The sequence below is a fragment of the Chiloscyllium plagiosum genome, chromosome 3 (genome assembly GCF_004010195.1).
Source record: "Chiloscyllium plagiosum isolate BGI_BamShark_2017 chromosome 3, ASM401019v2, whole genome shotgun sequence".
NCBI classification, from domain to species: domain Eukaryota; kingdom Metazoa; phylum Chordata; class Chondrichthyes; order Orectolobiformes; family Hemiscylliidae; genus Chiloscyllium; species Chiloscyllium plagiosum.
In genome coordinates, this window is record NC_057712.1 from 71,735,816 (window position 1) to 71,750,250 (window position 14,435).

A 14,435-nucleotide genomic window follows, 5' to 3' on the forward strand; every position below is an offset into this window, starting at 1 on the left:
CCTGGTGCTCACCTTCCATCCTACCAACCTTCGCATAAACCAAATCATCTGCCGACATTTCCGCCACCTCCAAACAGACCCCACCACCAGGGATATATTTCCTTTCCCACCCCTCTCCGCCTTCCGCAAAGACCGTTCCCTCCGTGACTACCTGGTCAGGTCCACGCCTCCCTACGACCCACCCTCCCATCCTGGCACTTTCCCCTGCCACCGCAGTAACTGTAAAACCTGTGCCCACACCTCCTCCCTCACCTCCATCCAAGGCCCTAAAGGAGCCTTCCACATCCATCAAGGTTTTACCTGCACATCCACTAATATCATTTATTGTATCCGTTGCTCCCGATGCGGTCTCCTCTACATTGGGGAGACTGGGCGCCTCCTAGCAGAGCGATTTAGGGAACATCTCCGAGACACCCGCACCAATCAACCAAACCGTCCCGTGACTCAACATTTCAACTCCCCCTCCCACTCTGCCGAGGATATGGAGGTGCTGGGCCTCCTCCAGCGCCACTCCCTCACCACCAGACGAATGGAAGAAGAACGCCTCATCTTCCGCCTCGGAACACTTCAACCCCAGGGCATCAATGTGGATTTCAACAGCTTCCTCATTTCCCCTTCCCCCACCTCATCCTAGTTTCTAACCTCCAGCAAAACTATCCCCTTGACTTGTCCGGACTTGTCCAACCTGCCCAGCTCCTTTTCCACCTATCCACTCCACCCTCTCCTCCCTGACCTATCACCTTCATCTCCTCCCCCACTGACCTATTGTACTCTATGCTACTCTATCCCCACCCCCACCCTCCTCGAGCTTATCTCTCCACGCTTCAGGCTCTCTGCCTTTATTCCTGATGGGCTTTTGCCCGAAACGTCGATTTCGAAGCTCTTCGGATGCTGCCTGAATTGCTGTGCTCTTCCAGCACCACTGATCCAGAATCTGGTTTCCAGCATCTGCAGTCATTGTTTTTACCCCATAGGTTTTACACTACCTGCGGTGGCAAGGGTAGGTCCCCACCCCATCGCAATGTGCAGAGACCATTCCTTCTGCGACTCCCTCGGTAGTTACATGCATTCCACCCCCTCCCCCACCAACCCACTATCCACTCCCAGCACCATCCCTTACCATCGCAAGAAATGCAAAACCTGCGCCCACACCTCCCCCTCACCTCCATCCAAGGCCCCAAAGGATCCTTCCACATCTGGCAGAGATTTCCTACACATCTAAACACCTCATCAACTAAGTGTGGCTCGGATGGATTTTAGGGAAATTTGATTGTAGTTAACAGATACTACTTCAGGCAAAAGGCTTTCAAGTTTAAAAGAAAACACTTGTACAATGAAAGGGGAGTGGCCAGTCTCCCAGCTCCGCTCTCTCTGGTTTGATTTGGTTTTGGCAGTCTGGCTACTCACTGGAAGCAGTCAGGCAGTTTGAGGCTGCTGATTCAAGAAACCGCTACATGTAAGCGGGTGTTCTATGCTGCCATCTCTCTCTCTGACATCTCTCCTCTAAGACCCCATGTTTGATTTTACATATTGTGCCAAGGGGTGTTTATGGGAATTTTTGCAAGTATTTGGTTTAATCTGTTGGGTTTCTCCAGTATTCTATGTATTTATTTCCTCCCAATATTTCTGTTATAATGAATGACAACAACCACACCAAGGTACTAAGTTCCAAAATAGGGAGAACACCCACAAAATAATACTGGAGGACTACATGAGGCATTCAGATAATGAATACCTCAGTTTGCAAATGCTTAAAGCTCGTGATTTTTTTTGTCTTACCTCCTCACCTGATCATCTGTACTCTAATGAAGACTAGATTGACTGGACCATAGGAACATTATTTTTTGGATCTTTGTGCTGATATTAAAAAATGTCTTTGCGATGTTTTATTCTCAAGTAGAGCTGGATGGAAACAGGTAATCTTTAATGAATGAAAAATGATAAGAATGCAAGCAGAACATATCTCCAAGTGATCATAAAGCTGCATTTAAATATTACTGTTTCCATTTCATTTTCTTCTTTATGAAAGCTTAAATATTCAAGGAGATTTGGTGTAGAATTAACTTAGTTTAGTTTAAGGAAGCTTTAGTTTATGTTTGCCAGACAGGAGCTAATTGATGGGGCTCGATCACACTCCTTTAAGTATTAGATTTTTTACTGACCTCTACCTTCCCAATAACCAGTGCTTCTGCAAATTTTCTTCATTTCTCATCTCTCTTCAAAATGTCATCCTGCAAGTTCCTCTAACTTTTACTACTGCAAAAAAGTAAAATATCAACCCTTATTTACATAGATAGCAATTGGGTCTGAGCTAGCATGCCCCCAAGCCCTGCTTCAGGGCTTCATGTCCAGTTACTAGCCATCACTTCCTTCCTTTTATTTGTTTTCAGCTTGTTCTTCAGCCTCCTTTAAATACAGTTGTAGACACCACAGTCAGATGGTCCTGCTCTCCCTCATTTTTCTGTGCTGGGGAGCAGCAAAAGTGGGAGGGAGAATAGTGAAGATAGACAAGACTAAATCTGTGAATGAAGGAGCAATTCCTCATAAATTCTGCAAAAATTAAATCCTACAAAGAAACAAAGAAAATTTACACCCGAGGAACAGGCCCTTCAGCCCTCCAAGCCTGAACTGATCCAAATCTACTGTCTAGACTTGTTGCCCAATTCCTAAGCATCTGTATCCCTCTGCTCCCCACCTACTCATGCATCTGTCCAGATACATCTTAAATGAATCTACCGTGCTTGTTTTGACTACCTCTGCTGGCAACGCATTCCGGACACCTACCACCCTCTGTGTAAAGTACTTGCCGTGTGTATCCCCCTTAAAGTTTTCACCTCTCACCTTGAAAGCATGACCTCGCGTTATTGAATCCTTCACCCTAGGAAAAAGCTAATCTCTGTCTACCCTGTCTATATCCTTCATGATTTTGTAGACCTCAATCAGGTCCCCCCCCCCTCACAGGTTCCTGGGTTGTCCTTCACTCAAGCCATGCATTATTTTCTCATGTGCAATAAGCCATAACTTAAGATAATCATGGTGACCTTTCTTAATTTTTGGGTCCCCATCTTTGATTTTTCACAAGCTACTGTTAAACCTCCAAGGCCAATTTGTTCAACATCACAGTGCAGTTGGGATACTGTTACACTTCTTGATACCATCTATAATTAGCATTGATATGCAAGTCATTCACTTACTCAGTAATTTTTTTTTCCCTCCAATCTCTCTCTTTTAACCATTAAGCATAATATATCCAATCTTGGCTCTATATTTCAAATAATGCTCACAAAGAAAATGTAGTACATGGGAAACCCTAGCAAAATCTTCTCTGCAACAGAATATTGTAACCCAGGCCAAACATAAACATGAATATTTTAAAGCAGTCATTAATCTTTCAAATGCCCTGTCAGGCTTGATTATTTCTATTTTGCTCTTTTCTGTAGTCTTACAACAGTCTCACTAGAACTTCTGTCACTTAAGGGTATAATGAATGTAATCCCTTTGTTGTGGTTATAAACTATGAAAAGAATCATCGAACACATGATTTTTGTTGTACTGATACAGCATGGTCATGAAAAGAAACATTTGCTTGAAACCTAGCTGTGTAATGATATCAGTGGAGGATTTTTCTTGTCAGATTTACTGCAAGGTAACTTGAACAATTTGGCATTCCTGACAAATGATGTTAAACAATGGTAAGCACATTTTGAAAATTTCAGTGTAAAGAAATGCTTTTCATGAATGCAAAAGAATTATGGAGGTAACTAAGCAGTCACAGTGCCCATCACTAGGCAAAGCACTTGTTTTGTATGATTGTTTAGTGTGATTTTTTTCTTCTCTGTGCAGAGTTTTAACCAATCCATTGATCATGCCTTTGTATTAAATAAGCAAACAGTTTCTGTTATTGATCAATTTCTAATTTTGTGTTTCTAGGTTACTGAGTGTTATGTGTTGCAACCTGGATATTCTTTTACTTTTAGAATCCCAGTACCATGTATCAGAAATTCTCTTGAATGCACAGAAAGAAAATGTTAGAGAAAGCTTAGAAAATCCAGGGTAAGGAAGTCATAATATTGGCATTTACGTGATTATTACATTTTTAAAAAGTAACTACTTTTCCTGAAGTAATTATAATACTGTCTATTTCAGAGATTTCATAATTGATGGCCTATCTGTGGAGAGGAATCAAATACTTGTCCGCATGAATCTGATTGGGGGACCGTCAGAACGTGTGTTGCCTCCAAGAGTGTTGCAAAAGGTTGAACAAATTCTTCTACTTATTTTGCAGTTTCATTTCATGGAATTGTGTGTATGTTTATTAACCACACTGACCAGTTCATTGGTCTTCTTAACTCCAGCATTGACAGTAATTGCCACTTCCTTCTTCCTCCTGTGTTGTCTCTTCTGTCTGACTGAAGACTCCTACTTCTAGCCCCTGTAAAATTCAACTTTGTGATGCAGACCTTCTCTCCCTCAAATAAGACGTAATGAGTAGTTATTTTTCCATTGTGATACGATATCCTACGGACTAATGACATTATTATAAAAGTAATTCAAACTTTCAAAAGAAAGCTGAGAGACACGCAACAAGGTTTCAAATTCTAAGACTTGTATTTAATAAAACAGTATTGACTAAGCAATATTTTTATGGTCAAGTTGTATTTTAAAATTTTCAATTCAAAACTTTCACCTATTTTAACACACCGAAAAACATATTGCGTTGGTATTATTTATACTGTTTCTTCAGTAGTAATTTGGTTTTCCCAAGTACAATCCAAAGTATTTCTTAGATTCCAAAGATACCATTCCTCTCCCAGTCTTGTACTTTTAGTACCAGAGCTGCCTTTCATGGTAAAGGATTTTTTAAAAATGATTTCTGGTGCAAACTGAACAAATCTTCCAGCCTTGTTTCAATCAGCTGTGAATTTAGACTTTTCAATCCAAGCATGAGCTCTCAACTGCATTATTATGTGGTGAACCACAGAAACATACTGCCTCTCAGGCATTCTGGTAGACTGTCTATCAGAGTTTCAGATAGCCCTCTCGGAACATCTCTCCATGCAACCTAAGTCACATAGGCCTTGTATCCAGGTAGAAATACTTAGCTGTCTTTGAGACTTCAACACACTCCTATTTTGAAAGTAAATGTCCAGTTTCAAGCATGACCGCTGAGAACTAACATTCTCAAAACTTTTGAGACAGTTATTGTGAGCTCAGGAAGGCTCAGCTGAGTAACAACCATTTGATACCTTATTGGGAAGTTAGTTATAGCAGAAACATCCAGCCTGCAAAAAGAAAGTCTCCATCTCTTTCTCTCTCACTTCTGTGCAGAGAAAGAAAAAAAAATCCTAGTTACTTGGTGTTCTTCTCCTGCAAAACCATTGTTGAAAGAAAAAAAAGACAATAAAACACCTTCAGAGAAACCAAATTGGTGAATCCTGACTTAGTGACTGAAAGACTGAGTATCAGTATGTGCACAACCTCATGTTATTAGCAAAGATTCAGAAGGAGTTGAAAGAAGGCCAAATAAAAACTCATCGATGTCTGTGATCCAAACTGGTGCTAGAACTGCGCTCCTCGATGCTACTTTGATTTTTAATTCCCTTTACTACTCATAATACTTGTGCCTTGTCTTGTCTCTTTAATATTAAACAGTCATGTCACCCAGTTCTATTGCCAGGCAAACTTCTGAACTCTCCCTTCGTTCTACTCCAAAGGAAAGACACAGTCCCAGAACATAACCGTCTTATAAACCTCACAATTGTGACAACTGACATGCTCCAACCATCACAAAACTGCTCAAATCATCATTTTTTAAAAAAAATCTTACTGTTGCCTTCCATCCTTTCCCTCCTACAATTTCATTGAATATGTCACTGTTGTGTAGCTCTTACTTGTTGTACCACTTTAGGTTCAAAACTATTTTGTCATTTTGTTTGGGTTCAATTTGTCTGTTGTACTAATAACAGTCAAACTGATCAGAAACATCCTTGGATTACAACCAGTGGTTACCATCTTCTTTGAGTTTCGATACATTCATTAAGCTCAGTTTCCTCCGCTGTCTTTTCAATAGCTATCTATTTCTACAGCAGTGCTTTATCTTAAGTTCATTCCAATCAGTCCTCAACTAATCAGCAGTTGCTGCACTGGCTTCAATTTCTGTACTTTCACAGTCATGTTTGACATTCCCCAAGATTCTGTCCTTGGCATTTATATTGCTTATTTACATGATGTCTCATGGCAACATTATTTGTACACACCAGGTCAATGTCTATATAAATGGTTGTGAAATGACCTTGCCACATCCTCCCTCCTGCCAGTGTCTCCAATTCTAAATCTTAACTTGTGCCATTTAATCATTTCACTCTTAGGCACAGGTTTCAGAAAAAGCCAATCGTCTTAAATATGGCACAGTTAATGGCAGAAATTCTCATCATTTTTATTCTACACTTTGCAATATCTAGCTAATCTTGAGTGTTTCACTACAGAAATTGTTATTCCTGTCACTGTAGTAGCATAAAATATTCTATCTGGTATATCTTAGTTTAGAAAAATTGTCCTGATAATTTATCTAGCCTCTTTTGCCCCAGTGTGATGTTTTTGTTTATGGGTATGTCACACTTATATCTGTAAGTGACTTGCTGCCTTTTATGTGTGTTTGCTGTTATGATCCTATTATGTACTAATGCAGAAATGGGACTCAGAATTATACTGATGGAAAATGTTTCCTTACTCACCATGTTCTGATCTTAGACCTGAGTCCATATTAAACTAATTTTAAACATAGTAAACTTATCAAAGGCCTTTTCAAAATACCAGTGCTACATACTGACTACAGACTTGATACCTTTACAATGGAAAAAAGAACTAAAACATAATTCAATGTTGACCTTGGGGGGAGAAAAGCACAGTACTGCATTTAAAAAGGATGTCAAGGAAAATGAAAAATACAAATTGCAAGAGGACTTTTAAAAATAGGCAATACCGGGTGCTTCAGTTTCCTCCCACAGTCACAAAGATGTGCAGGTCAGGTGAATTGGCCATGCTAAATTGTCTGTAGTGTTAGGTGCATTAGTCAGGGTTAGATGTAGGGGAATGGGCCTGGGTGGGCTGTTCTTCGGAGGGTTGGTGTGGACGTGTTGGGTCGAAGGGTCTGTTTCCACACTGTAGGTAATCTAATCTAATCACATAAGGATTTGCAATGAAGGCTAGGTGGGTGTGCAAATAGAATAGAGTTACTAGCAAACAAGATAAAGAATCGGGGATTTGACAGAAAAGTAATCTTAATTATGAACTCAGATAAAACATGTGTTTTTAATGGGTAAACATTGAGGGTCAACTGCAGCAAAACCAAGAGAATTTTCCCAAAATGGATGCACTTTGGGGAAATAAAGTAAAGCACTGATGTTAAAAACATGGGGGTAAGTTTTGGGTGGAGATGGTGACAGGAAACAACAAGAAAAAGAAAGCAAACAATGTAACAAAAGAAACTATTTTAAATAAGAGGCAGGAAATTTTCAGGATTGTTGATTTGAAGAAAATGGAGCTTATACTGAGGCTTCGATATTGGGTTTTCATTTTTGGGAATGTGTTTAAAAACAATTCTAAGATGAAAGAATTTTATTGAATCTAATTAGTGGCAGAATCTTGTGATCTATTTCATAAGTTAATTATTCATCTGAAGCTTTTAACAGAAAAGTTTTAGACTTTGACATTCTATAGTTGTTAGCGTGTCAAGAATTATAGGGTATTTAAGAATTTAGTGAATGACAGGACCATTGCTCTGTCTCCTTAACCAATGAGATTTAAGAATGGAGAATGAAACAGAAGAATAATAGAACACGATATAGAATAAAGGCAAAGTTGATATAGAAAGAGACATGTGAATCTGCATATATGTTTTATTCAATGGAGTGTGAGATCCATGTATTTGATAAGCGCATCGGCTAACTTGTCTCCCGCGACGTGAGTCGAAAAGTGTGGCACTGGAAAAGTACAGCAAGATTAAATTACTTAGTGTGGAAACAGGCCCTTCGGCCCAACATGTCCACACCGACCCTCCGAAGGGCAACCCACCCAGACCCCATTCTCCTCCATTTACCCCTTCACCTAACACTACGGACAATTTAGCATGGCCAATTCACCTAACCAGCACATCTTTAGTCTGTGGGAGGAAACTGGAGCATCCAGAGGAAACCCACGCAGACACGGAGAATGTGCAAACTCCATACAGACAGTTCCCCGAGGCAGGATTTGAACCCAGGTCTCTGGCACTGTGAGGCAGCAGTGCTAACCACTGTGCCACCATGCCACCTGTCAGACAGCATCTGAGGAGCAGGAAAGTCGACATTTCATGAAGGGCTTATGCCCAAAATGTTGACTGTTTTGCTCCTTGGATGCTGCCTGACCTGCCTGACCGAAGGTTTTGCCAGCGCCACATTTTTCGACTCTGTCTGTCTGTCTGTCTGTCTGTCTGTCCAACATCTGCAGTCCTCACTTTCTCTCTCTGTGACATGGCATACAGACCATTAAGTATAGGAACATGAGTAAGCCCCTTAGCCCCTCAAGCCTTTTTTGCTCAGTTCAAGTCCTGCTTGGGAGCAGTAAGAAGCAGGGTGTTGATAGACATAAAGAAAGAATTAGGTTAGAGAGGAAAAAATAGCTACACAAAAAAAGGGGTGGAGAATACAGGGAATGAGGAGAAAGGACAAGGTGAAAGAAAGAGGTTGGGAACATAAAGGAGGTAGGGTGTAAAGGAGAAGCAGCAAGCTTCAGTAGACTGCTTTGTAGAAGGCCAAAGTGCAACTGCAATAACAATGATCTGGGGGCGGGGGAGTGTGTGGCCCATTGACAAAATCTGCAGGAACACAGGGCTGATCACCTGATGAGAAAAAGAGAAAAGCAGCGGTAATACTGAATCTTCCATCATCTAGTAGTGGGCAATAAATGTGGCCTTGTCAATGCCACTTAAGTTCTGCAAAAGTGTTCTGGACTACCTAAACTACCTGTCAGAGCAGCAGTGGCAGTGGAGACTGCATCTGTCAAGGGAGGCACCATACAGCAGGAACAGCTGCAATCTGTGGACCTTGTTGAACGTCCAACACCCTGAACAGAGCCATTACTTTGAACTTCTTCAAATCCAGCTCTTTCCAGAGACCCACTAAGGATGTGTGTAGGATATCCTAGATGGTAAATCATTGCTTCATAAGTACAATGCCTCTCCACACTTTTTTTGGGTTTCTACTTCAGGTTCCCATCTACAGTCGCCCTCTTGCCCTATATTCCTGCCACTTCATCTGAATAATCAAATACTTTAGTCACACGTTGAATCATTTACGTTCTCTGTAAGCTGTGCTCATTTCTATCAGTTCATGGTTTATCTCCTGACCCTTTTCTCCATCAGCTCACTGGTTTTACTTAAGACGGCACATTGTCCATAAAAATAATCTACCACATGCATTATCCAATCCTTTTCACTTCTGATAATGTTCCATCAATGATACTGAAACTCAGTCAATACATTTTAGAAATAGGATAGGTGTGGAAAGACTACATTAAATATTAAATAGGAAGATAGTCTGGGTAAGATCAAGAATTTAACTTTGCATAAGTAAAACAGAGAAACTATGTTTAAAGTAGTGTTATAAAAATCAGGATTAGGCACATCTTTACTAAAAGGGTCTTAAATGTATCATGGATTGTTAGATAAAAGACTGAAGGTAGATACTTTCGGGATATTCAAAATGCAGATAATGATATGGTTGCAGCGTTAGAATATTAATCCAGAACTTTCATTTTTGTTTTCTAAGAAGTTTTTTTTTATTCTTGATTATCCTTTATAGTCAACCTTCAAAGAGCTATCGAGCAATAGCTGTCTTTCTTCATCTAGAGCAATGGTGGACAATTTCACTGGTAACTTTTTTCTATTTAGGGGACAAAGAAAATTGTGTTTCTTTCATGTTTGTAAAAGCAATATAGTTAATTCCCAAGATGTCAAAATGAAAGAAATCGACTTGGTTAGTATGAGTGAAGACTTCTAACACTGAATGCCTGCTCCCATTCCGGACCACCTGCTTGTAATTTTTGCCCAGTGAGTGGTGTCACTATATAAATACTTGGTTTTAATGGATGTAGGGTTGCTCGCTGAGCTGAAAGGTTCATTTCCAGACATTTTGTTACCTTACTAGGTAACCTCTTCAGTGGACCTCATGCAAAGCAATGCTGAAAATTCCTGCTTTCTATTCGTATGTTTGGGTTTCTTTGGGTTGGTGATGTCATTTCCTGTGGTGAAGTCACTTCCTGTTCCTTTTCTCAGGGGGTGGTAGATGGGGTCTAACTCAATGTGTTTGTTGATAGAGTTCCGGTTGGAATGCCATGCTTCTAGGAATTCTCATGCATGTCTTTGTTTGGCTTGTCCTAGGATGGATGGAGTCCTTCCTCATCCGTATGTGAGGATACTAGTGAGCGAGGGTCATGTCTTTTTGTGGCTGGTTGGTGTTCATGTATCCTGGTGGCTAGTTTTCTGCCTATTTGTCCAATGTAGTGTTTGGTTTTAATCACTGTTCTGATATTTGACCTGATTTCTTGGTTGTGGAGCTTTTGCTGTTGGTTGGGCAAGGCTGTACATGTTGCCACAAATCTACAGTAGTACTGTAAGATACAGGATTGAATTGAGATAGTTACAAAATTGTTGACATTTAGGTTGCAGCTTTTTACTTGAATTTTCCAGATATCTAACATCTAATAGTCACTTTGTTAGCTTCCGCCTTTAAATTACCTAAAGTCACTTGAAGACTAGCAGACTATGGCACAGAATTTACATCATGTGTGTTGTTAAGGATTGTGAAGGAAATTACTCCCATTACTCAAAGTTTTCAAATTTATGAGCTGTCCAATCACCCCTCTCCCACAATACAGAATGGGTGCTACTCCATACATTATAATATTGCTGATCACATCATTTAGCTATTGCATCTGGAATATACCATTCAATCTCTTAACTCTTTGTCATTTTATCAGATGATGACTGATCATGTCCATTCATCCACCTTTGATCCATATTCCTTGCTATCTCTATTTAACATCAATCTGTGCATCTCAGTTCTAAAAACTTCTGTCACTTGCACCACATGAAAGAATAAAACAAGTGATGGGAAGGCCTTCATTTGTTACTCATCCCTCATTGACCTTGAGAAGGATGTGGTGAATTAACTCCTTAAACTGCTGAACTCCATGTGCAAAGCTATTTCAATATTACTGTTGAAGTAAGTTCCAGAATTTTGACCCAGTGATGGTAGAATATCGACAAGGTATCTCTGAATGAATGTTATCCCTATTTCTGAACCAAGAGACCTAGGTTCAAGTCCCACCTGTTCCAGAGGTGTGTCATAACATGTCTGAACAGGTTGATTAAAAATGTCTGCAATGAAAATGCGCTAATAACAATACTGCATTGTGTTTAAAACTTGCCCCCTATTTCCCTTTAGAAGAGTGAAATGTTGGCATAATGTTGAAATCACTGGACTAGTAATCTAGAACCCAGGCTAAAGTCCTGATGACATGGGTTGAGTATGGCTATGGCAGATATTAAATTCAAATTTCATTTTTTAAAAATCTGTAATTCAAAACTAGCCTAATGATAACCGTAAGAAGCACATTACACCATACAATGGAGCTCTTGATTATACATATTTGTACATCTCCAGTGGTTTGAATCATTGACCATGGCAGGTGGTGGCATAGTGATGTACATGTTGGGTTTGTAGTGCTGCAGGTTTGATTGTGGCAGGTCGGTTGTGAATTCTGTTTTAGCCTTGGGTGTTGTTTCTTTAAAAGCAGCTGCTGGAATAGAAGGCCCAAATTCAAGTCCAACCTGCTCCAGGGATGTATAATACATCTTAGTGAGTTTGAGAAGATTTGTAGTTGAGGTTGAGGCTCTAGATGTAGGTTTGCTCACTGAGCTGGAAGGTTCGTTTTCAGACATCTCATAACCATACTGTGTAACATTATCAGTGAGCCTCCGGATGAAGCACCGGTGGCATGGTATGCTTTCTATTTGTGTTCAGGTTTCCTTGGGTTGGTGATGTCATTTCCTGTTCTTTTTCTCAGGGTGTGGTAAATCGGGTCCAAGTCAATGTGTTTGTTGATAGATTTCCAGTTGGAATGCTGTGCTTCTAGGAATTCTCGTGCATGTCTCCATTTGGCTTGTCCTAGGATGGATATGTTGGTCCCAGTCGAAGTGGTGTCCCTTCTCAACTGTATGTGGGTAATAGTGAGCGAGGGTCATGTCTTTTTGTGGCTAGTTTTCTGCCTGTTTGTCCAATGTAGTGTTTGTTATAGTTCTTGCACGGTATTTTGTAAATGACATTAGTTTTGACTGTTGTCTGTACAGGGTCTTTTAAGTTCATTAGCTGCTGTTTTAATGTGTTGGTGGGTTTGTGGGCTACCATGATGCCAAGGGGTCTGAATAGTCTGGCAGTCATTTCCGAGATGTCTTTGATGTAGGCGAGAGTGGCTAGGGTCTCTGGACGTGCTTTGTCTGCTTGTTGGGGTTTGCTGAAAAATCGGCGGAATGTATTCATGAATAGCTCTTTCTGAGCTAACTGTGTGAAGGATGTAGCATAGCAGTAATGTCACTGGACTACAGAGCCCTAGGCTAATGTCCTGATTCCATCATGATGAAATTTGAATTCAGAAAATTTGAAATTAAAAGCCAATCTAATGTTGCTCCATACCCATAGTCAGTTGTCAGAAAGCCCAAATGATTCATTATTATCCTTTAGGGAAGGAAATCTGACTTGTCTACAGGTAGTTCTTCTATAACGTAATGGTTGTGTTCTTGTGCAATCCCGTGTTATAAAAAATTACACTTTAGAAACAGCGCTTAAAGTGTTCGCAATGTAATTATGTTATAGACAAGTTTGCGCTTCAGAAACTGTCGCTAATTTAGCAATCTCGTTATAGTGAATTTGCATTAACGAAAGGTGCATTATAACAGGGTGACCTGTACATGTGACTTCAAATTCACAGACTCTTAATTGCCTTCTAAATGATCTAACAAACAATTCAGTAATATCAAAACTGCTACAAAGTCAAAAGCAAGAAATGAAATCCAGTAAAACACCAGACTTCAACTTTGGCATGGGAAATAGCAACAGCAAACACAGCCCCATTGAACCTACAAAAGTCCTCCTTCAGACAAGTTGAACAACAGTCTAACATAATTGTTCTCACTTTACAAGTGTAAAGTCATACTTTACAGTCAAGAATCCCAAAATTCAACATCACCATCTCCTGTTATTGGAGGGTTCCCATTAAGGGCTACATTTTTATTTTCATAGGCTACTTCTTTATTTTCAGTATCTCCTCCATTAGCTGATACAATTGTGTAATAACATTACCTTCTGTATTTAAGTTGATATATAAGATATTTGGAAGCAGGATTAGAAGAACACATCAGTATTGTCAAGAATTATCAATGCCATTAAACATAAAGCCACAAGACAAAATTAAAGCATTAATTTCCAGATACTGCAGTATTTAAATTGGCAGAGGACACAGATATCAGTTAACACCACAGCTGGGTAGGAGTGTGAAGTGTGAAGAAGATGCAGAGATGCTTTAGTATGATTGGACAAGTTGAGTGAGTGGGCAAGTGCATGTCAGATAAAGTATGATATGTTTAAATGTGAGATTATCTGCTTTGGTAGCAAAACAGGAAAGCAGATTATTACTTGAATGGTAAGAGATTAGGTGAGAGAGGTGCAACGAGACCTACACCATTCATTGAAAGTAAACATTACAGGTGAAGAAGGTAAACAATATGTTATCCTTCATAATGAGAGGGTTTGAGTACAGCAGTAGAGATATCTTGCTGCAGTTGTACATGACCTTGTTGAGACTACATCTGGGTTATTGATGCAGTTTTGGTCTCTTTATCTGAAGCAGATTGTTCTGGCTTTGAAGAGAGTGCAACAAATGTTTACCAGACTGAAGTTTTGAAGAAGGGTCACTGGACCCAAAATGTTAACTTTGTTTTCTCTCCACAGATGCTGCCAGACCTGCTGCGTTCCTCCAGCATTTTCTGATTTTGTTTTAGATTTTCAGCATCTGTAGTCTATTTTTTAACCAGACTGAGTCCTGGGATGGCAAATGAAGAGAGACTGGATTTTTTAGCAGTATGTTCACTCGTGTTTAGAAGAATGAGGGAGGATCTCATTGAAAACTATAAAACTCTAAAAAGGACTAGATAGGTAAAACACAGTAAGGATATCCCCAATGATTGGGAAGTCCATAATCAGGGATCAACATTTAATGATGTGGGATGTGTCATTTGTCACCCAGAGAGTGTTGAACCTGTGGAATTCTTTGCTATAGAAAGCAGTGGAGGCCAGAACATTAAATGTTTTCAAGAAGAAGTTAGATATAGTTCTTGGGCC

General features: G+C 39.9%; 1 protein-coding gene across 5 annotated transcripts in view; it reads left to right on the top strand.

The window, feature by feature from the left end:
* The window catches only part of tbc1d32 (TBC1 domain family, member 32), a 251,277-nt gene that overhangs the window by 152,081 nt on the left and 84,761 nt on the right, over positions 1-14,435 (top strand). For all 5 annotated transcript variants that reach the window (XM_043684318.1, XM_043684307.1, XM_043684303.1 and 2 more), the window contains exons 24-25: positions 3,931-4,053; positions 4,147-4,255. In XM_043684318.1, coding sequence (XP_043540253.1) covers positions 3,931-4,053; positions 4,147-4,255 — 232 coding nt within the window. The remainder of the gene's footprint in view (positions 1-3,930; positions 4,054-4,146; positions 4,256-14,435) is intronic.